Source organism: Strix aluco, chromosome 19 (assembly GCF_031877795.1).
Source record: "Strix aluco isolate bStrAlu1 chromosome 19, bStrAlu1.hap1, whole genome shotgun sequence".
In the NCBI taxonomy this organism is placed as follows: domain Eukaryota; kingdom Metazoa; phylum Chordata; class Aves; order Strigiformes; family Strigidae; genus Strix; species Strix aluco.
The window spans coordinates 16,146,817-16,170,346 of NC_133949.1; the positions used below are offsets into that span (position 1 = coordinate 16,146,817).

General features: G+C 49.7%; 1 protein-coding gene across 4 annotated transcripts; it reads left to right on the top strand.

The window, feature by feature from the left end:
* Positions 1-3,816: 3,816 nt before the first annotated feature.
* On the top strand, positions 3,817-22,405 carry LOC141932094 (uncharacterized). Of its 4 annotated transcripts, none has more exons than XM_074845133.1 (5): positions 3,817-3,867; positions 5,534-5,653; positions 8,037-8,269; positions 8,542-8,617; positions 20,743-22,405. In XM_074845133.1, exons 2-4 carry the CDS (start codon positions 5,575-5,577, stop codon positions 8,593-8,595), a joined length of 366 nt encoding a protein of 121 aa, XP_074701234.1. In that variant the 5' UTR covers positions 3,817-3,867; positions 5,534-5,574; the 3' UTR covers positions 8,596-8,617; positions 20,743-22,405. The 4 variants fall into 4 exon arrangements, with proteins under 4 accessions (XP_074701234.1, XP_074701235.1, XP_074701233.1 ...); XM_074845134.1 differs by lacking the exon at positions 8,542-8,617 and adding an exon at positions 19,862-19,944 and having other exon boundaries at positions 20,743-20,763; XM_074845132.1 differs by lacking the exon at positions 8,542-8,617 and having other exon boundaries at positions 20,748-22,405.
* Positions 22,406-23,530: the final 1,125 nt, after the last annotated feature.

Below are 23,530 nucleotides of genomic sequence, written 5' to 3' on the forward strand. Positions count from 1 at the left end.
TCTGTAGTCTGCTGGTGCAAGCAGATTTTTGTTTCAGGTTGCCAGAAGGAAACCCACCAACAATCCAGAAAGCCTGTCTGGAATACTGAAAGAGAAATAGGTGTCTTGCTGCAGCGGTTGTGGAGGACGGGGCCTGTAAGCTGCAGCTCACAGTCTGCGTGGGAAAATGCCTTTGCTGGGCGAAAAGCAGATGAGAGCAGAGCTGTTACCGTGACGGGGGGCCCCTCAGTCCGGCTCCCCGCTGCAGGCGTGCGTGTGCCTCGGGTGATGGGCCATGGACCACTAAGGGCCTGGAGCAGTTGTGTAGGGAAGCTGATCCGCTTGGAACAGAGGGCACGGATTTTTATTCCTGCATTAAACTGAATTTCAGTGTTTTTGGGGGAGCAGATGTGTGTGGAAAGACCAGCTTGAGTGCAAAGCTCCCAGTAACAAAGAACTTGCCTGGCCTGTTCAGCACTGTCCTTCACGCTTACGGTTGACAAGTGCCACCTTTCCGATTCCTCTCAGTACTGAGGGACAAGGAGCGGCTGTTTGAGCGGGGGGGCCGTGGCTGGGTGTCCCCAGAGCACTGGCATCCCTGCACCAAGAGCTCTCCACTCCCTGCTGCCCAGGCCCTTCAGGACAGGGGCTCATTTCATCATTGCCGCCCAGTTAATGCAGGACCTGGATCCAGCTTACCACAAGAGAGGACAAAAGGCTCTTTCGAGCTGATCTAAACGATGTGGACAGTGGGAGTGATGCGGAGGGATGGGGACGCGGCGCTTCACTTGAAAGCGGGCGCAGCCCCCGAGGCCGGATCGCAGGGGAGCCACGGAGCGGCAGCATCGCCCCGGCGGCCAAGGGCTCTGCTGGCCACCTGCCATCGCTCTGCGCTCAGAAAATCAAATCCAAGCGCACCGCGGAATGGAGATGCTGAGGATAAAATTAAAATAAATCACTTCAGTTGTAGGAGCTTAGAGCTCATATGCTTGACAAAAATGGGAAGATCTTTCTCTTTTTTTTTATGTTGGAGATGCTGCAAGAGACCTCAAAAATTGCACACCATAAGAGCAACTTCTCAGAAACGCAACAGCTGCTATCAGGAGAAGTTCAGCACCAACGGCATCAGCGAGCTGAAAAAGGCGGGTTTGTTTTTGTAGCGTTACTAAAGTTTCCTTTACAACTTTACCAAATGCTACCATTTCAAAGAAATTTGTCCTAATTAGAAGAAACAAATTAGGCTTGCTTGAAACTCTTCCATCATTACCTTGCTTTGCATGTCACACACAGGGCCTCAGCGATTGCCCTGCCGAGCACTGCTGGAGGGGGGCGGGTGTCCCCCCGCACACAGAGGTGACCCCTCGCTGCACGGCTGTGAGCAGGAGGGACCCTGTGCCTCCACCCAGCTTCTACCCGAGGGACCCAGAGCCTTTGCTGAAGCTGGGACTCTGCGGAGGCCTCTCCGTGCCCTGGAGATGTTAACTCACAGCAGAGGGGCTGCGCGGGTGATTGGGGGTGGTATGGCTCTGCTGGGGGGGGGGATGGGGGCATTTTATTTGAAACGGCCTTTCAGAGCCTCTTCCCTCTGCATTTGTTTTCACTGTCTGCCAATTAACTGAGCAGAAGCTGTTGCAGTATTATGGAGATCTTCCCCTCCCCAGTTTGGAAGAAGATTGGTGACAGATTCATATGAACTTTGGTTTTTCTGAAGAGTTTGATTTAGAGGTTAATCCCATAAGCAGCTCAGCAAAAAGGAAGGGTGAAGGGCGGAAAGCAGTCACATCATAAAAATGGATTTAGGGAACATATTTCCTGCAAAAACTAGGCATTTTTTGTAGTTAAGATCCTCAAAGCTTCATAATTTTCCCCGCAAGAGTCACGCTTTGCTGGTAGCAAGAGTGTCCTGCCTGCATCCAGGTGCTCTGTGCTCATCTGTAGTGTGTGCTGAAGACAAAATGGGCCTTTTGGGGGAGTTTTCTCCCACTTTAGCAACCAGTGACTTATTAGTGAGAGCTGAGGTTCTGGAGAACAAGGCAATACTGTGGTGCAGCCGAGGAGCCTCGGCGGCCCTGCGGTGCGGCAGCAGCAGGGGAGTGGCCGCGGGGACGGTCGGTGTGTCTGCCAGCAGCACTCGCCGTCCCCTTCTGCTGATGGAGGGTGCCTCCTCCTTCTGAAGGACTCGATGTGTGCGCTGGCTGGGTGAGGCGCCCGAGCTGGAATACAGCCCGGACTGTTAAACATCCAGGTTTCCTGACGCCTGGTTCCAAGGGTGACTACCTGTGGTGATGTTTACAGGACCAGTGCCCCGAACGCAGGACTGCCCCGTGCCAGGTGGAGCTGGCCCTTGCGTTTGCCACTGAGGTAGAAGGTTGCTGAATAATTGTGCACTCCCAATAATGACAAACGCAGGTTAGGCTGAGGCTCAAGAGCTGACTAAACATCTGGCAGTTCCCATTGCCTCTCAGCCACTGCCACGGTCTTTAATCCCCATGATGTTTCTGGCTATATTTCATATGTCCAATAGGAGAGGAAAGTTTGGAAAGGAAAACTAATAGATCTGTCTTTCTGTGCGTGCATGGTACTGAGACCTGAGAGACAGATTGTGTAGCTCTGTAAGTGCTGGGCAGTGTGATGAATTGTACTGCTGCCTTACGCTCTGCCCACTAATCCATCTCCCCCTTGATTCCTCCCCATATTACACTGCCCCCGTGCAGCTTCCATCAACCTCTTCCTGAGAAGGACCCCCACGCCTCCTGAGCTAGTACAGAAATTTCTTCCTTTAATCTCCTGATGCCATTTCCCCTCTGTTATCTGAAGTCAGAAGTTGGCTGCAATTTGGAGTATAGAAATGGCCGCTTTGGGACACTCCAATCATGCCTCTAATTGTCTGTTCTCTCTAACAGGGATGGTATTGCTTTTCTTTGCTCTACTGCACTTTCTGGAAATTAAGCAGAGAAGTAGAGATTGGGCTGTATTTGGCATGCTCTGTTCTCTCTGTTTGCTTTGCTTGAGGTCTTCCTGGTGGATTTTTTATTAAACAAATTAAATGTGTTGAGAATAAAACACAATTGTTTGTAATTACTGTGTAAAGGCTCAATCGTGTGCCACTGACACCAGTGGGGCTTTTGTAACGGATGTCAATAAACAGTGTTGTGTCTAGAGAGAGCGCTCTTCTGAGGGGGTTCTGTTTCTGAAGAAATGACCACATTTACTGACAAGCAGAATTAATCTGTTGGGTTTTGTTTGCATGGGTTTTGCAAGAGTGAAATCCAGCTTGTTTTCCATTTCTGCACCATGAGAAGCATATTGATTTTTCTTCACTTCTGATTGTTCACATTACTGGATTGCTTTTAAATAGTTGACAGAGAGATCATTCATTTTCCTGCCCCAACATATTTTCAGCGCCTTTCTTGTTTTATTTGTCTGTATGTGGGTTTCCACCGTTATACATCATATTGATCACATTTTGCAAACTGCAGTCCCTGTAGGAATGGAGAAACTGTTCCTCTGGGGTTTTTGCTCCCTTCCTACCTTGTCCCCAGCAGCTTCAGCATCTGCATTTCAGGTTCCTGACTTGGAAGCTGGAAGTGAGGTTCAAAAAAACCTGAGCCAAAGATCAGAAAATGCCAGAGAAATAAAATGACCACGGATAAATCTATAGTCGCAAGAGGTGTTTGTTAGTGACAGAAATACTGAGAGTGGTCACTCGTGCTTTGTCACTGCAGCAGTGCTGAATAAGGGATGATGTGTGCTCCAGGGGAGCGTGAAGCATTCTCTCAACCCAACAGACACAACAAATGAGGAAACCTCTGGGCACCTCTTCAGTGCAGAATCCACCAGGCTCTGAGATGCTGTCCTAGGCCCAACGTACACCAACAGCTATTTAAGGTATGTGTCTTAAGATGCAGTATCTTGCTCAAAACCAGACTTGTCTTGCACAGAAGCAATCATTTCAGGGTTGCAGTACAGGAGCAGATACTTAGTCTTATTTTTGTTTGGAGAGTAGCACTAGAAAAAACCCCAGCTGGCCGTTAGCAAAGGATGTGTGTAGCTTAAGTGGCAGCATGAGTTTGAACGTACTTGCATGTTGCATGGCTACGTTATTTCATCTACAATTTACCCCTAGGGAGTGGAAAAGTGTAATTTTTTTATGTTTGCAGATAGTGATATTAAAACTCAGGCCGCCTAAAATATGCAAGCTTGTCCTGCAAGGAATTTATGTCTGTCTCAGCAGGAACTGCACATATTGCACAAAGCTTTTGCCCAGAAAGGTTAAAAACATCTTGTCTGTTCAGCAAGACCATGACTGAGCTAGAAATAGTTCAGATGCCTGGGGCAGGAGATCGTAGGGGAATAGCTAAACCACCAAGTTATTTCAAAACAGAATAAAAACTTTTCTTTCGTTATATTGTCTTATTCTATTCTTGGGTTTTTCTGGCGGCTTATCTACCTTTTGCTGTGAGTGTAGAACAGCAAATTTTGTGGAAAAGGGTATTTATTTCTCATAGCTCTTTACACTTGAAAAATAATGGGGCCTTTTAGTGCTCATATTAAATGTTATTAATATTGATTAAAGCATCATTACTCCTATCAACCAGCAATATATGTAATGATAAGGATATACCGCAGGTGAACAGTGCCTTTCCTGTTGCTCTCCCTGTGAGGAAACCCTGCGTGACCGTGGGCATTGCGGGTCTCCACCGCAGGCCGTGTGTGGGCAGCTGCCTGCTGCCTGCCTGCAGCCTCTGCAGGGCTGGGCTGGCTCTTGCAGCGAGGGCTGCAGCAGTTACATGCTCAATACCTGCAAATTCGCAGCGCAGACGAACTGGAAAATCTACATCAGCATTTCATCAGTCTGATTTATGCCTTAGGTGTAGCTCTAGGCTAAAAGATATTTTTAAGCGGGATTTAAATGTGAATTCCTCAGCTTCCAGGGCATTTACAATGGGCATGAAAGGCAGAACAAAACTCACCAGAGCTTGTTACGAATTTGGAACGGGGAGCGTGCTAATGAAGGCTCATAGAACTGCAGTGGAAGGGTCTGCTACTTGGGCGTTTGTAGACATTCAGGAATTAAAATATATTTTTCTGGGGGCTAGTAACATCTCTTCCCCTGAGAAAGAGTCTGGAGACTACGCTCCTCCTCTCTGTCATTATCAGGTCTCCTCCTGTCAATCTAGATGAAGTATCTAGACCTGTCTCACGACACGTCCTCGCCAGAGGAGTATGGATTGACTTTGTGAGCAGCCCCACAAGCTCCTGGTGGGGTGAGGAGCAGAAAAGGCCTTGACACTGTGTAACCGCTGCTCAGCATTAAGGAAAACATCTCTATTACCAACCCTGTTTTCATCACAAACCCAAACACAGTCCCATACAAGCTACCGTGAAGAATATTAACTCTATCCCAGCCAAAACCAGCATACCAGGGCATTTGGCAGTGGACGATTCAATTTAGCTCAACAACAACTAGAAAGCACTTAGGTAAAATTAATGGCTAATGCAGCATTCCTCAAGAAGGACGAGAGTATGACTGTAGCATGTTTCATCCCATCAGGAGCTGCCTGATGCCCACTGCCTGCCTTCAGGGGATGGGAGATGCCACAGGCCCAGAGCCAGGGAAATGCTACTGCCCTTCCAGCACCCCACGTGCTGTGGAGCTGCTCCCCTTCCCCAGGTACGGCCGTCACCCAGAGGGGCCCTCTTTCATGTCACCTGCACTTAGGCACTTGACTTTATCTGAGCCTGAATATTCCTGAAATAGGCCAGAGTAACGGTAGGACATGGCAGCAGTAATCACGCTGTGCTGGAGCCAATCACCGAGGGGTGAGATAAACCTTTGAATGCTCTTTAGCCCAGGTCCAGAGGTCTGTCCCTAGAAATTCAGCTGTATTTTGGTGAGAAGGTGTTGGATTTGAGGGAACTTCCTCTGCTGGAGGAGTACAGTAGTGGTGAAGTAATGTTTTCTGAGGGTGTGTCTTGTCTCCCAGATGTGGTGGTGGTTTTGTGGTGCAGGAGCAAAGCCACCAGCAGCTCGAGGTACCGGCTCTGTGCACAGGAGCAGCACTGCCTCACCTTGAGGGGATGGGATGGAGCGGGGGATGCTCTGGCTGGTACAGAAAGCAGCTGGGCCATTGGGGTAGCCATTACGCATGGAGGCGCAAGACAAGGCGCAAAGGTTTTTGGGTGGTGGGGGCTGAGAGCTCCATCCAGCAGAGGAGGCGAGCGTGCCCCCAGCCTAGCGAGAACCGGGCTGCTGTGGGGCTGGTTCAGAGCTGCTGAGTGCTCAGCCCCTAGAAACTGCCTTCCCTGGCAGCTGATCCTGTCTCTCCGTGCACATTTCTGTTAAAAATGATGCACAAATGGGTGAAGAGAGATGTTGTCTCTCTGTGGAAGGTTGGCCCACCCCTGGGAAACAGTAAGTGCACAAAGGGAGGTGAAAAGACCCAGTACCCTGAGGTTTCCTCCTGCCAGAGGCTCAGTGGAGGCCAGCCCTGCACTCGGCTCTGCCATGAGAGGCTGGATCCGATGCTGAGCAAGTCATCTTGTCTCTTCGAATCCTTCCCCCTGAGCTGTGTTACCTCTTCAGGCTCAAAAGCCCTCTGGGAGCAAGAACTGTCTCTCCCTGTTTACTTCTACAGCACCTAAAGCAAAGGGGTCCTGAGTTCAGTGAGGCCTCCAGGCAACAGGACAACAGTGCTAATAGTGAGAATTAATAATTCATTTATCGCTTCACTCTCAGTGAATAATCTCCAATAATCATGTACAATTTGCTGCTTCAGTGGATACTCTGATAGTAAACAGAGCTGGTAGAATAAAGTCACACGAGTAAAAACCCCATGTAAAAGGAGTAAGAAAATGGTTGAGTCTAATTAATTAAAAAAATTCCAAGGACTGTTTGTGCATAATCATTTGCAGTATTTGCCCAGTTCTAGTAATGGCCTGGATAAAGTAAACACATGGGAAGACAGATAAAAAAGAAAAGAGTTGCTTGACATCTTAAAGAGTTTTTGTTAGAGACCCAAATATCTAGCGGTCTGACCCCAACAAGGAGCCCGTGTCCTACAGCCACAGACTGGATGAGCTGGGAGGACCTTTTTCCTCCTCTAGCCTCATTGCTGGGTGAAGAAAGTGCAAGAAGAGAAAAGTGCTTGGCACTGAAGCAGTTAGGTGGGAATTAAATATTCACAAGGTCCAAATGACTGGGGCATCCAGACTGCAGATCCAAATCAAGGCTGCACTGGAAACGCAGAGAAAATTCCCTTTTCGGAAGACATTGCATTCGGCACTCAGGGTCAGTGTGCATGGACAACCCATAATAACTAAAGGATGTTCACTTCCCCATTTGCTCCTGCCTTTCCTTTTCCCGTGGCTACTAGATTGCCGGGTTCTCAGGGCTGTGCTGATTCATGCCAAGAAGATCTGGCCCTTATTTTCATTTGTGTTTATTGCAAAGCTGTTTGTGGAAAAAGTCAGATGCCGGCAGCACGGAACTGTGCCGGGCTGCGGTGTTGTTATTGGAAACTGCTGAAACCCTGTCTCCATTACCACATGGAAATCTCTTTCAGAAGCAGATTCCACTTGAATTATATTGTTTTGTTTGTAGCAGGGTGTTTACAGTGCCTGCTCACATATCCCTCACTGATGTATAGTGATGATACATAAGTTAGATTTCACATCGCTGAGAAAATTAATGCTTCAGAAGAATTTATCACCCCCGTTATTGATGTTCTGTCGGTAGCAGCGCGCTAATACTCTCTCTAGAGAAACTAATGGCACTGACAAAAAATCACTGAACTTCTGTTCTCATCTAAATATCTAGATAAAAGATGGCATTTCTGTATGCGAGAAGCATTATTTGGTGATAGCAAGCCGTTATCTGTTCTCCCCTTTGAGTTACAGGATATTTGTTAGGTTTTTCTGTTTTCTGGCCAACATTCTCAAACACGATTTGGCAGATGTTATTTACTCGTGCTTTGCTCTCTTACATCTTTTTTTCACAGAAGTATTAAAGCATTTAACTTTCATTTAGGCTACTGATTCCCATTTCTTTCAACTAGAAATAACATGTCTGGATACCTGGGAGGATCTGAGTCTCTCCACCACTTTGGTTACTGCACGGCTCTGGCAGGCAGCATCGCTCCTCAGCCACTCCTTAGTACTGAGAATGCTAAAACCACCAACCTCTGACCTTGAACGCGATTTGCAAATTCTCGCAAACAAATACTTTTGGAGAGATGAAGCAGTCAAAAGCCGGGTGCAGCCTTTATCCCAAAATGGGTTTGGACTTGAGGTAAGACTTAATTTTATGTTAAATGTGATCATAAAGGCTTAGAGTTTTCAAGGCATGTGAAGAGTAAATAACCTAATTCTTGTCAGATGCTTTAAGCTTCTTCGAACATGACGTGCACAAATCATGAGTTTTAGGAACATCCAGGCTGTGACCTGGAGTTTATAATCACAGGCTTGGGTGTGTTTCCATCTGTCATCTTCCATTGCATGGTGAGCTAAGAGTTCGGGGTAAAGTCTTCTTGGAGGTTGTTTTCTCTTGCCTTTCCTTATTAGCGATGTGCCCTTTCTTCCCGTGAAGATGAGAAGCTCCCTGCGACATGCTTGTGAAATGGTCTGCAGTCTCTGAGGGGTAAGCATAGATGGTTTTCTCCACAAAAGGCAAATAACTAGACTTTTGCAAAACAGATTCTGTGCTAAGTGGAAAAGCAGACGGTTCTCTCTGCAGATGAACTCTCTGCCTCTGGTTAAACCTGGGGATTGCCTGGCAAGGTCCGTGGCCAAAGAAATTGTGTCTGTCTTCCTCAGCTATGTTACCGGAGGGTGGAGGGGCAATTTCTGGATAAGAAGAGTAATTTGATTTCTGCGCATAGTGGTGGACTTCTCAAGCATATTAATTAGTAGAAATGATGGAGACAGTCTCTTCAAAATTAGACCATTATTAACTGACATGTCAATAGTAATAAACTTCACAGGGGGCATCCGGCAGCTGCTGGATTAGACTAATGGTTTACCATCAGCAGCCTGGGCCGGGGCTGATAGGGAGGCTGATCCTTTGAGGAAGGTGATTTCCACCCATCCCTCCCTCCCCTGTGTGGGGGCTGTTCAACTGGGACATCCCCCAGGTGTTCATTTCTGCAGCGGCTTGAGTCATGCCAGGTGCTGCGTTGTGTGATGCCACGCAGCTGCTCTTTGATTTCACTGGTAACCAGGTCTATTAAATGAATCCCTCCAAATGAATATTCAGCCTTACATGCTCGTAAGTTTGTGAATAAAGCCTGTTGGTGGGATGAACTGCTAGAGCTTTCCTGGGCTCAAAAGCATCTGCATTTCTAGATAGAAAAATGAGAGTATAACATTTTAAAGCTATAAGGAATTCAAATATTTAATGTTTTGGACAGCTGATTTGAAAGTAAAAATCCAGGCAGGGATTTACTCATTTTCTCATTAAGCCACCTGAAACAAATGACAATGGCTGCTCAAGATGCTTTCATTGAAGGACACGGACATTTGCCAGTACTAATCAAAACAGTGCCGGCTTGGGAACGCTGCCGCTCGCAGCCTTGGCCGAGCCGCGGGGCAGGCAGCCAGGGCTGGATCCGCTCCGCCTCGGCGCTGGCGGAGGGACAGCGTGTGGAGCTGGGGCATCTCCCCACCCAGGGATCAAAACCCTCCTCTGTGCCCTCGCGCTTGGGGTGTGGCAAGAGCCGTGGTGGGTTGTGGCTGGTTCGCGGGCGCTTAGGGGCTTTCTTCTCTCTTGTGCTGGTGCCAGTGGCTGCTCTGAGAGTCACAACACCTGATCCAAACCTCTGCAGTGCCAGCGACCCCAGTGCTACCCCCTGCTAAGTAAACATTAAACGTCTGTCTTACAGGCGTGTCGTGGGACTTACTGAATGCTTCCGAAGTGCTTTGAAACCCTTGGATGACAAGCGGGCTAAAATATTGCTAGTCCCTGGGGCGCTCTCCCCTTCAGCAAGGAATTTGGGCTTTTTATTTAGTGAACGGTGCTGTCTGAGGACTGTCCTGACTCTGATTATTTCTGAGGCAAAGCAGCAACACATTCACAAGGTGCTGCTGAATTTTAAATAGACTCCAGTTTATTGTTGAAATACAGCAATGGAGCAAACCCCCCCTACCCCCTCTGTTGCACCACTGCAGCAAGCGTGACCTGAGACTGCCTCCAGAAACTGCTCTACGACTCAGAAAAGGCACACACAGAAATCAGAGCAGTGTGGGCAGGTTCAAGAGGTCCTACCTTTTTTTTCTCAGGCAAAAACGTAGGGAGCCAGATAATTCACCTCTTCTGTAGGACTGTGTCTTACCTTGCTCTGCACCTTTAAGTTGGGTCCTGATCTCTTCTGATACCCTGGGGGGAGGTCTGGGGCAGTTCAGTTGTGCTAATAAACAACCTTAAGGTAATGCAGATTATGTAAATGTACCAGTTTTTCTAGCATTTCTTGTGCTACCCATGGGAACAAGTATTTTCTGGCGGATGAGCAGGCTGCAGAATTGAACCCTCTTCCTTTTTAAAAAACACTTTACAAGAACAGAAATGTCTTCAGAGGTTCACTCGTCTGATACCCTAACCAGTGCCTGTGAACACAGCACACGCTGTACAGAAGCCAAATAACCCTCCAGGAATTCTTCCTATTAAAATAATTGCTAGGGCAGAGGAATGCTGCAAACAGCTGTGGTTCATCCCATAAACATATTCTCCTTCCTTTTGGAGCCTCAGCTCCCAACCTCTGCCAGAGCCTGTCAGCTGCAGGAATAGTGGAACATATTTCCTTTGCAGAAATGAAACGATTACCGTTGAATAAATATGTTGTGCATAGACCTGAACTATCCAGTGAGTATTGCATACGCAAAGAGGAAAAAAGTGACAGTGTTCCACACTGAAATGAGCTGAAGCGACAGTTCATCTGCCTAACACGATGGCAGTGGAGCTGCCTGGTGTTAGCAGCCTAGCAACACTGAGTTTAATGAAAAAAATCCCCTGAAATCTGTTCAGCTCTGAATGGCATCAGCTTGCCATTACAGTGCCCTTGCCCTGACTGGGAAGCAGGCTGCAAAACATCACGGGGGATGTGCCAATGGAGAGATTCCCCTGCAGACCCAGTGTCCTCCTCCTCTTCCTCCTCTTCCTCCTCCTCATCCCCACCCAGGTGTGCTCATGGGTCGGGGCATCCAGCCCCCTGCTGCTGCCTCCCCTTGCACTGCTCTTCTGCAGAGCCGGGAGCTCCGGCGCAGAGCGGGGACCAGGAGCCTCCTCTTGAGACCCTCGCGCTGATGCAATGGAGGGTGCCTGGGCGGATTGATTTATTCTTAATATGTCTTTCTCCCAGCAATGGCCCCAAAATGAAAGCCTTGCTGGTTAGCCTGGCATGTATAACTCTGGTCCCTAGTCCATCCGCTGCTTTTGTAAGCTCCCCATTTGTTTCAGAGGGCTGAAGCTTTCTGACTGCCCCATCAGGCCACGAGCAAGGCTCCTCTCTTCTTCCTCTTTGTTCTGGCCATGGTTGGTGTCCGCCTGACTGGGGCTTGTAGCTGCTTTGTCAGCTTGGCTCGAAAGCGGCCATTGCAGTGACAGATGGTGCTGAGCGGGATGCACGGCTCTTCTGTTTGGTGGAATTGTCATTATTGTGAGGAAATGCTATTTCCCGGGTTTTGTTTTCCAGCATTGTGAAAAATAAAACATGAGGCCCCTGGGGGTTGAGAAGTCTGAGTAAGCAGACAGTTAATACTTGGCTTGAAAGAAGGTTTAAGTTTTAGAGCTGGCAGCAGAGTTGGTCTGCAGGGTAAGCGTACGCTGATGCTCACCTGGTGTGGGCAGTGGTGGGATCCATGTTCCAGCCTTCAGCCTTGCTCTGAGCAAACAGCCCCATCTCGCCTCGCTCTGACTTCGCCCATTTTTGATTTCTGAGCTGGAGGTGCTCTGAGGAAGGAACTCTCTGAGCCTTTTGCCTTGTGCATGTGCCTGTGCTCTTGGTTGGCAGAGCTGCTGTGCAGCAAAGGTTGCTCCTGGGTTTGCAGGTGGTGACGGGCGATGCTCTGCACAGTGGCCAAGCCCAGCACTTCGGGGCCGGCTGTGTGGGGGGTGACCCCTGTTCCCCAGTTCTGCGTGCCCTGTGAGACAGCATGTGTAGGGAGGGGGACATGGGTGGAAGCTCTGTCACCCGGCTCTGCCACTGCAGCCGACACACCGTGAAATAAAGGCCTTGGTCACCGGGAGTATATGGAAAGGTGTTAATGTGACATTTCTGTCCCAGCCAGCCTCTGTCCTGTGTCCCCTGAGCACGGATCTGCACAGACTGCAAATCCTCCTCATGTGGGAAGCGCCGGGGCAGCATCCCTGGGGCAGGACCACCACTGGTGGCCCAGGGCTGCTGGTCACTGCTGGCCTTTGCTGCAGAGGGAGCAGAGGCAGGGAGCCTCGCGTCAGGCGGTGAAAGCAGGATGGGGGAATTCCAGCCCACATCTTCAGGAGGGCACTAAACTCATCACTGGAAAACGCTCCAGCCTGACGACTGGGAGGGTGTGATGTCCTAACGCCCAGCGCCGGCCGAGCGCCATGCTGGAGCTGATGAACCGCCCCGGAGATACCCAGGTACCCACATCCCCCAGGCTGCAGGAGACACTTCTGAACCAGTTCCTTTAACCCCCTAAATTAATGCCAGTGAAGCTGGAGTAAATGTTTTTAAGAGAAGGTGAGGGCTAATAACAGATTGCGCTGAGGCTGTTTTGGCACCCCCGACGCCGCGGGGCTGGCTGACGTGCAGAGCTGTAAGAGCTTCAATCGATGCACGGAGTCAGTGATACCCTGAGCCCGAGGAGCCCCAGAGCACCCCACCATGGCCTCCCCGAGAGCAGGGCGGGCACGCCGGCGTCCTCGCCGCTCGCACCGCGCGGTGCGTGTGCTGGGGCGGGGGCTGGCGCAGCCCCCAGCTCTGCTGCGGGACTCGGGGCGGCTGCTTTGGCCGGAGTCAGCGTTCAGAGACGCTCCAGTCTGGCTGCTCGGTCTGCTTTCCAACCTGGCCACGCAGATAGTCTGACAATATTTATTTTTCACGAATACCAGTTGCCTTTTGCGCTGTTTCTTTATTATTTCGACCATGGGCTTTGCCAAGATGTAATCTAATCTTGAATAATTTACAGACGGGCATCATTTCGATCTTAGCCCTATGGGAACACATATGATTGTCTAACAGGTTTTGATTGCCTGGCTGACTTAAAGCACAATCTGAAGAAAAGCCTCATTTGGGAAGGGCTGGGTACCTCTCCCCGTGGCACAGCCCCGCTCTCTGCGGCAAAGGGCCAAGCTGGGGAGGGCAGGAGACCCTGGGGCCAGAGGGGCTCAGGCTGCTCGGGCTGGGGCCACCAGGCACTGCTGGGACATCAGGGGAAAAACGCAGAGGTCAGTGTGGGCTGTATTTGCCCCAGTTTTATGGGCTTGGTATTTGTCTGACAAAGTCAAACCCTCTGACAGGCCCATTTATTTCTGTAAGTCATGTCTGGCTGGAGGAGATGAGCAATGGACGGTGCCACCTATGAACCTGATGTATTGGCGAGCTGTCACCAGCCCTTACTGTCACAGCTGTATTTCTTCCCGCTCGGTGTGCGGGAAGGGGGAGGCTTTGCAGGGAGCGGCGCTCGCCCGGCGCACTGGCTCCACCATCCACCTGTCATGCTGCTAAAATAGACTGCGCCATATTTGCAAAATATTGTTAATCAAGAGACACAGTTCAAGGCATTTGACTGGCACATCCAGTTAAGTGGTAGCAAACACATGTTGTAAAACTACTGTGCTGAGGCCACCTTCCTAATGAATGCAAAGTGGGAGCAATCAATCAGAGCCTCGAGAGCAGTCAGCACTCAGCTCCCTGCATCTGCAAACGCAAATTGAATGAACAATAATGAGTGTTATCTAATTAGTCCACACAGCTGCAACGTTACAGCCCCATATAGGACATACCTTGTTAAATTTCATGGTATGTATAATAGCGTGTCTAAGTTAAAATGATTGAGATTCACCATGTACAATACAGATAGGTAGATTCTTAGTAATAAATGCATCATTCTCAGCAGATGGCCTCTGGATTAACTAAGGCAAGGCTTCTTTAACAGTAAGCTAGTTAAAGTGCAAATTAGCCAGTGCAGCACAGTTGGGTGGCGTGCGGGTGCTCTGGCCCAGGATAGCGGCAGGCTGGGAGCAGAGACTTCGCCGGTGTGGGGCCGGTCCCAGTGAGCTTTCTCCAGCAGCTTTGCTACTCGGTGTGGGGGGTCTTGAGGCGCTGTGTTGGGAGCTGCTGAGTGCCTTCCACGGCCGGTTTCTTTGGAGCTGGCGGGTTTAAGCTGGGGGCCTTAGTCCTCTGCAAGCCGTGGAGCTCTGTCCTTTGCAAACAAGCCTCCCTCACCCCAAATCGCAGGTGGCAGTTCTGCTTGTGCTCAGGCTCACGCTGTCCCTAAACACACTCCTCAGCAATGACACCTGTCTGCTGGTGTGACCATGCAGCAGATTGTCTTTGGCATCGTCCAGTAATCTTGGTGTTTTGAAGCACCTGGCATGAAGCGATGCTGGAAAGCGAGTGATAAATGATTTAAGGCTGGCAGCTGAAAACTCATTCTCTCAAGCTGTGGTTGAACTGGATGCACGCGCTGGTCGTCGTCAGGGATCAGGAGTTCAGAGTCACTCAGACTCAGTCCCGATGGCGTTTGCGGTGACTTGTTTACTTGAAGTTGTTCCTAGTAAGAATCCCATGGAAAATGGTCAAAGCAGTGTTTCAGGTGATTCTTGTGTCTTTGTTACCTTCGTGTTCAACAAAACCTTCCCGTCCCACAAAATCTGTGGTGACACTGCAGGGGATGGTGTTTAAATATTGATGCTTTATCAGCTTATGTTTTTAATAGGTTTTAAATTATGCATATTTTTATGGGACTCATAGGTTCATCATCAAATTAGTCTCCTCCAGCTGCACAGTAGGGTGTTTAGTAGCTCCATATTGATTTCTGCATCAACCTTTGAATTCTTGTGACTGGATGCATCCTAGTGCCTTGGCAAGGTAAACAAATCCACAGGCCTTTATTTGAGCGCCACTGGTTAGTAGCCATAAATGTGTAATGAACAACTCGGTATCCTTGGAATTAGATCTTCTTAACAATCATTAGTTTCATCCCTTGCTGTTTTAATAAACCTCTTGGTAGCAGGCCAGAGCCAATTATACTTGTGCTTGGAAAATTATAAAACAAGGAGAAAAACTGTGTGTTGCCACAAATAAGTGAAAATTTTAACTGGCCTAAGACTGCGACATGTGTGGGACTCATCTGTTGCCTATCTGCGGTTGAGAATTTAGTACTGGAGACAATATTAAGGGAATCTATATTTATTTTGCGTGTTTGTGGATTCTCTCACCCGACGCCAAGGCGGCATAGGGGTGCGTGTCCTGCCACGGCCGCTGCGCTTCCACATCCCTCGCTTGGGCTCTGCAGACCTGAGACACCTGCCCAGTACCACCCCACAGGTCACACCACGAGAGCCTCAGTGAATTAAGTCTGATTAAAAAGTGTTTTGTTGAAAGACCCCTGGCCAACGACCCACTGAAATCCTGAGCGGTGAGGATGACTGTTACGGTGCAGTGACTGCAAGCTGTGGGCACTTGTCACTAAAGCCCGGCCCTGGCAGTCCCCAGGCTGGCTTTTCATTGCCCCTCTCTTCTGCAGCCCTGGACGGATCAGGGAGCATCCCCGGGACCCAGCTCCCTGCTCGGCGCACCCTTGGCTGTCGGGACGAGCCCAGGGCTGTGTGTAGCCCCGCACGGCGCCTGGGAAGGAGCTGGGCCACTCTCGATGCTCCTGCCCTTCCCGCTGCCTTCAGAGGCAGTGCCCTGGCTGCCGGGCGAGGTGAGGGTTTTCCCTCCACGTGAAGCATTTGTTCTCCAAAAATGCAGAAAGTGGTGTCATCCCTTATCTAAAGGATAACAGTCCTGTGTAACTGGGTTTTTCTTTAGTTTTGGTGAATGGGCTCTGTATTGTGCAGCGGGACTTTTGCAAAGTGCAGTGAGAAGAGAGGATGCGTTTGCACCAAGTGTGACTATTGGGTGGGCTCTTTCTATCAGAAAATCATTAATAAAAGACCCATTCATTCTTCTCCAGGCGGTTCTTATGCCATCATGCACGAGATATATTTTTTGAGGGAGGTGATAAGTTTCTAAGATGCAACATCGGTTTTACAGTAGAGCCACTGGCATTAGCGAGAGGAGAATGGTAACATAAACTGTAAAAATAACAGATGGAAGGCAGATATAATAAAATGGAAGCACAGGCAAATTATAAAACCATTCAAACTGTTCATGCAGATAAAACAAGGAAACAGAAATGCATCTGAAATCACAAGGACTGGGTGTCTGTTGGAGAAAAAAAACCGTTTGATTTTGTTGTTTGTTAGTGTTTGCAGTGGAGGCATTCAGGTTCAGAAGACCTGAAGGAGACGCAGTGATTTCTGTCGCGGGAGGAACTTTTGCTGTGACACCATCGTTTGTTGGTGAGGATCATTTTCGGTGTGGAGGCTTAAAGATGGTGTTTTTTTTCTCAACCCACACTGCAAATGTTAATGTTCATCTTGTGCCAGTGCAATTACTTTATTGCAATAATAAAATATCATCTAAATAATTTAAGAAATGCGAAGGGAAAGAGCCTTCAGAAACCTAAAGGGCAGCTGAATATGAAAGTGGAAACACAGAACGATGCTGGGATTTCTGGAGCGTTCCTGGGTGCTGGGCGGGAGAGCTGCCGGGGACACGGTGGTGGGGAGCAGACCCTGGCGAGGGCAGGGATGCCCTGGGGAGCCGCGGGCTCCCGGGGCTTCTGCAAACAGGCCGAGCCAGGAGACAGGCTGCGCCCCGGGCTTGCAGAGGGAGCGAGGCAGCTTTGTGGAAGTGTGACATCTGCCTGTGGGCAGGACAGCGTGGGGTGACCTGCGGAGGTGGCAGCCTGGGTCTGCGGCGAGGTGAGGCAGTGCAGAGCCCTGTGAGGCCGTGGGTGGGTGCCTGGAGGTTGTCGCTGTGCTCCTGTAACGGGGCTGATCCCCGCGACCGACGCTCCTGCTGCTCCAGCCCAGCATGCCGACCCTCCCTCGCTGCCTTCGTGCCGCTGCCGTTTCCAGAGTGACAGTAGCTGATCCACAAACCTCTGTGGTTGGACACCCCCTGCAGACCCTGGCTCTGAGGGCTTCGCTGGTGGGTGAGCTCGTGGCCCCCGGCTCGTCATGAGTGCCACTGCAGGGACGAAGGATGCTGGAGGCTGCGAGAACCACAGAGTGTCTGGTAAGATGATTTTAAAAGACCCAAATGAAGGCTAAGTACATCGGAGCATCCCAAATCATCCAGCCAGTACCCTGTCTCCAGCAGAAACTGGACAAATACCAAGTGATCCGTGCCTACAAATAAGCCTCCCAGTTTCTAGTAATTAGCAGATTAGAGACTTCCTGAGCCAGAAGTTACATTGGGACCAAGGGGCTTAATAGCCACAGATAGGTTTCTCCTCTGAATTAATTGAATCTCTTTTTGAACCCATTTATCCTTACGGCCGTCATGCATCTCACAGTTTAATTACACAGTGCTTGATGATTTAACCGGGTGCCCCTTTCCTGCTGTACTGAGCATAAGGAACAGACGTTCATAGTCTCACCTTCTTCACACCATTTATCCAAAATCTCGAGGCAGGTTTTTACAACATTTGATGCTTATTAATGCCTCACTTTCTGAAGACACTGGGCTGGGAGTCTGTTTTCTTTTTTCTTAATGATTTTATCAGTGCATCAAGGGGGGGGGGGGGGGGGGGGGCGGGGATGAGATCTGAGCAAGCTCTGAAATCTCTATCCAGAAGGTAAACAAAGACCCTCAAGTGAATTTCTATTTTGAAGTCTGAGGGTTTTTAAGCTAATCTCACATTTGTGGCAGAGAGGAGGAAGTGGTTCACTGAGGTGTTTTGTATTTGGTAGGTAATGCAGAGCTAGTGGAGGTAAAGCAGTGAGCGGGGTTGTGGGGCTTTCCCAGTGCGGAGGCATAGGGGTGGGCTGGGGGTTGTTCTGGTTTCCTCGTGTTTCAGCAGCATGGGGTGTTCGATTTATTTTTAGGTACCCTTGAGCTGTATAATTGACTCTTTGTTCCGAAGGATTGGCATTATTACTCTAAATTTCATAATTCTTCCCGATATAGAGCTCACTTCAGAATCACAGCATTTGGAATATTGCTCTGAAACATTTGGAGCGTTCCAGCGGAGCTGGGTGTTACAGCCAGCCATTGCGTTTTACTCTGCAATGGGTGCAATTAAAGATACAGCTTCAAAGTAAAGTGTGGGAAAATATGACTACTGGGGGGGCGAAAGTGAGGAGAGAAGAAATACTGCCTAGAAGCTGATTCTGCATAGATAAGAAGAAAAAGGTTCATGGCTAGTTCATCAGGATGAAACCCGGAGTGCGTCTGTCTGTCTGTCTGGGGTGTTTTTAATACGCTGTTTGCTGCAGTGGCTGTGGTAGGTGTCAGAGCCGCTGCTCGAGCACGGGGAGGGGAACTGTGATGCTCGCAGACCCCAGCGGGCGCTGGTGCCCCTGAAGTGCACACAGGGCTGCAGGCTGGCGAGGGGGCCGAGGCGACACATCCCTCTCCCAGCCCTTGTCTTTCTCCTGTGAGGCTGGAGATGATCTGGCTGGGCTGCGCAAAGACGTGCAGAGTTACACTGTGTGGTGCTCAGAAGAGAAAATAACTGTCAAGTCTGGGCTCAATGGATGAAATCAGGAGTGGTTTAACTTTCTTATGAGCTGTAGCCTGAAGAAGCATGAGAGCTTCTGCCTTCCTGCACATCCCCAGGACTGCTTCACACCTCCCTCACGGATCCCCCGGCTTCTCGTCCCACCACAGCTCCAGGCGCAGGAGCTGGCTGACGGTGCCCTCGGGATGCTCCGTGTCCTCGGGGCGCCTGGGCACCTCGGCTGCCTGGCTTAGTCAGGCGCATGTGACCACGTGGATGTCAGCCCAACAGCAGAGGTGGGATAACTTCAGGGCTGTGACCACACAACCTCCAACAGCTTTTCCCAGTGTCTGCTCTGTGCTCTCGCGAGTCTCGCCCAAAGAGACGTGGTGCCACGTCCTGGGTGACGGCTCCGCCGCGCTGGTGACCTCTTTCACTCATGATCTGGGTCCTACTGAGGAAGGGGCTGAGCTTTTCATTTTGCAGATTTTGAGGGTTCAGGATCTGCCTGGGGTCACGTGGATGACAGTGATGGTTCCTCATCCTCTTCTTGCTTTGTCATTGGAAACCTTTTTAATTATTTTGGGGGGCTTTTTTCAGAGGAAGGGCAGAGGACTAACCCTTTCAAGCTGCCTATGATCTCTTATTGATTTTATGCAATGATATTCTTATTGATAACAGCATCAGGTCAGAATTAGGCTTTTTGTACCAGTGTTTATGATGATGCTGGCAATTTCATGAGAGCAAATGAGTAATTAAAGTTTTCGGTATCTACAGTTTTCTGCATTTCACTCTGGAAAAATCTAAGCAAGAGAAGCCATTGGCCTCTTTGCAATGTCGGGGGGGGGTGTGTGTGTGTGTGGATTTGTTAGTTGGTTGTTGGAGTTTTTTTGGTTGGGATTACAAAGATAATACTTTATCAGAAATCCATAGTTTTCTGCGGTTCTTAAAACATGCCAGTGTATTTTACATTTAAATAGAAATGAGGCCTCCTTGAAACAAATTTATTCCAGTTGGCTTTGCACATTGATGATTAAAGAACGTGGTTCAATTTTTTTGTCTCATTCTGAGCAATGTCTCATTAGATTTGCTTTTTATTGCTTTTCATATCCATCATGATTTGTGTCAGCAGAATGGTTATAGAGATGGACAGCTTATTATCAGCTTTAAGTGAAGAAACAGAACACAAGAATGGTTGCTAAAAAAAAGGGAAAGGTAATTAACATCGGGTGCCAGAATATAAATGAAGCTTGATATTTTCACTTTGTAAATCCAAATTAACCCCTGTCCTGATGTTATAGAGCACAGGAGGGAACGCTGTGCCCCTGCCTGTGTCTCTGCGCCCCCCGGTACTGCGTGCCCTGGCATGGTGGGACCTGGTAAAGATGCGGGTGCTGCTGCAGAGCTCCTGCACCCCAACCTGAGCTGCCTAACCCGAGCGGCAGTTAGCCCACGGGGAAAGCGTCTGGGCAGTTGGGAATTCAAACAATTGCTTTTTCAGCATGCTGTGCTGTCCCCTCCTTAATTTTCTCATCCTAATGTGATATATCTGCAAAGTAATTAGGCTCAGTTATTTGATGTATAAAGTGGGAGTGGGAGGGAGGGTCAGGGAGGACAAATTAAAATGAATTGGGAATCTTTAAGTGAAGAGAAAAGAGGACTGGAGGGAGCCATGATAACTCTTTACAAATACTTAGAGGGACATAATAAAGCGGACAGGGACCAATTACTCTCATTAGTCAGTGAGAACTGAACAGGAAGTAATGCCTTATGCTGCAGAAGGGAAATCCAGATGATGATGGAAAAGTTTGAAGGGTAACACTGTGAAAGGAGCTGCCTCGGGAGGGTGTGGGTCCTGCTGCACGGGGAGGGCGCTCAGAGGAGCCTCGGTCCCTGCAGGGCTCTCAGGTGCCCAACGTGCCCGGAAACCAACTTGCGTCATAAGTTGCTGAATATTTTGAAAATGTGGCTGTGAATGTTCAGTGCCCCCTCTCCTCCTGTTCCTGCTGCTAGTGCAGAAAAGCTTAAACTTCCGTCCAGCTGTGGAAGCTGCTTCGCTTAACTTCCCTCCGTGCCGTGAGCCCGGGGCAGCCAGTGCCCTCTTGGAGATGAGCTTCAAACGGCCCCGGCGAGACCCGACCACGCCATGGATCCCCTTCTGCAGCTGGGACCTTTGGGGTGGAGACATCAACTTGCCTGAGCAGGCAGCTGGGACGACAACCCGGGTGTCCTGGCTGTCCCTGGCTGTCCCTCTGCGAGCTGGAGTCAGGGCTGCTGCCTCTAGAGCCGCGTTACGGAGCCTAACGAAGTTGTGCAGGCGTGAGCCTCGAGCAGCACAGGGACCTGCTGCTGCTGGACCGTCATGAGGCTGAACGTGCCCGTGACACCTTTGAAAAGCAACGAGTAAGAACCACCCCACTGACCGATAACGGAGCAATTAACTTGTGTCACCACCGTATAGTGTTTCTTTTGCCATAACATGGAGCTTTTAAGAAAAAATTAAACCTGCCAAGCATCATTACATGATAAGCCTAGCAAGCAAGCAGCTCTTCACATTTCAGTGGCCTTGACTGAAGAACCTGGTAGAGTTCAGACAACTAAAAAATGAAAGCATCTGGCCAGACTCCAGATAATTTACCAGTACATTAGAGATAATTTTTTGCTGGCTTCACGTGTACCTGGTAATTCCTATTCAGCTATGGAAATTTTTCTTGTTCTCTTATACATCCTCATTATCTGAGGTGACACATTAGGTACCAACCTACAGTTTGTTGCTCCTCGTCCTTCTGATCATATACTTCTTATTGAAATAGAAGTGAAACCAAGAAATCTGAGCGGGAATCATGGGGAGTGTATTAGCATTTGGTGAGCTGGGCACAAGAATCACTCAGGAAATTAAAAGGAGGATGATATTTTGAGGTGATAAAACTTTAAAATATGAAACTTGCATTTGAGTCAGATCCAGCCTCAATTTTTCCTTTTTAAGCTGAAGCTTATGAAAACCTTGAGCCCATGCCAGTAACAAGTGAAGTCTTTGGGCTATTGCAAAAGGCATTGAATTAAATGGTGTTAGAGCTGGGCTTCTTGGTGAAATCCTGCTGAAACGAAATGAGAAATGCAGAGATAGGTCAAAGGACAGAGGAGCTGGCCATGCAGTTGAAACGAAAAGGCAGGAGAGCCTACTTACCCGACGTGTTGATGAAGGCAATGTGGCTGCAGCCACCCTGCTGATGAGGGTCACGGGGGGCGGTGGAAAGGCCTCTTTGATAGCGGCTTCGGCTGGGCCGGCTCCCACCGACCCTCACAAACGCCATGGCCAGAGACAACCCAGAGACACCCCCTCCGAGGAGCCGAGGCTGAGGGTGCCCTCTGCTCTCCAGGCACCAGCACGGCTCCACGGCTCCAGCTGGGTGGGCGAGCGGGTCCTGCCCGGGCTGCCCCCGGCGCTGGCTCTGCACAGCGATGTGGTGGAGGGGACGACACCACTGCCTCCTCCTGTGGGACACCTCAGCCATTCATTGGCGAAGTTACGAACCTTTTGCTTTATTGGTTTTTTTTGTTTGGTTGGTTTTTATTATTTTTAAAGTAGACGTGTCACTCTGCTACGGCCTGTTGGAAATACGTGCAAAGAGATGAACAGCATGCTGTAAAGGCAGGAAAAAATAAAATATCCCAAATGCAATGGAATACAAACCCCTCAGGTGGTTGTTTTGTGCTTTTCTGTTCTCTGCGTGTGTACGGGTCAGTGGTAAGAAACTGTATCACCAGCCCAGGTTATACGCAAAGTGGGAGCTGCAGGCAGCTCTGCCCCCAGCCCCAGGCACATCTCCCCTCGCAGGCAAACACAAACGGCCGGGGGGTGCCCCGGGGCAGAGCAATGCCCGCGGCCCCTGTCCCCGCCAGCCAGGCTCATGCTGGGGCACCGGCCCCTCCTTGTTTGTTTGTTTTAATTCATTTGGCTCCACAGCGGAACGATTCCCTGGGCAGGTGATTATTTTATTGCTGGATTTTTCTCATTCTCTTTTGTGGCCGTTATTGAAGGTACAGATTTCATTACACGCATTCAGTGGAAAGAGATGATAAAAACCAAAGGGGAAAGGCAGGAAAACACCATTTAAGAAATAAATGCAAAGTTATGACGCCTCTGTCTGCCTGAGAAAGAGAGATTTTTTATGCAGTTTTTGGCATTTACAAATCCTTTGTGAAAAGGTCACCCTGTACTTGGAATCTTATTAATACAGAAGAATGGCCCAGAAAATGTCATGTCTTTTTACCATGATATTTACACAGAAAGGAGTGACTCAGCACAGCACTTCTCGAGCAGGATGGCATTAACGAGGCCGCAGCCCGCAGTCGTGCCGCAGGGATAAGTGGTTTTGGCAGCCCACTGGCCAAGGGGGGCTCCCAGCGCCGCGAGGTGACAATCCCGTCACCGTCCCCACGGGACAAGGGGACGGCTGGCAGTGGCAAGGATGCTGACGGCCGGGGCCTGGGGACCTGCCATGCCGGGATGGGGGCAGCTGCTGCCCTTCGCTCCCTGGCCCGTCCCGGTGTCCCAGGAGCCACGGCTGGAGGGTGAGCGGAGCTGCTGGCCCAGTGTGGGGCAAGCGGGGCGGCCAGCTCGGGGATACGGGGTAGCTTGGGGACATGGGGCAGCTCGGGGACCTGCACCGGGCGCTGCCAGTGCGGGTGCCTTGTCCAGCACGGCCAGTGGGCAGAGGGGGGTGTGGGCGCGTGTAAACTAACTGGAGAGAGCCACCGGCTCCCCCCGGCATGTGCTACGTCCAGAGCTACACGGAAA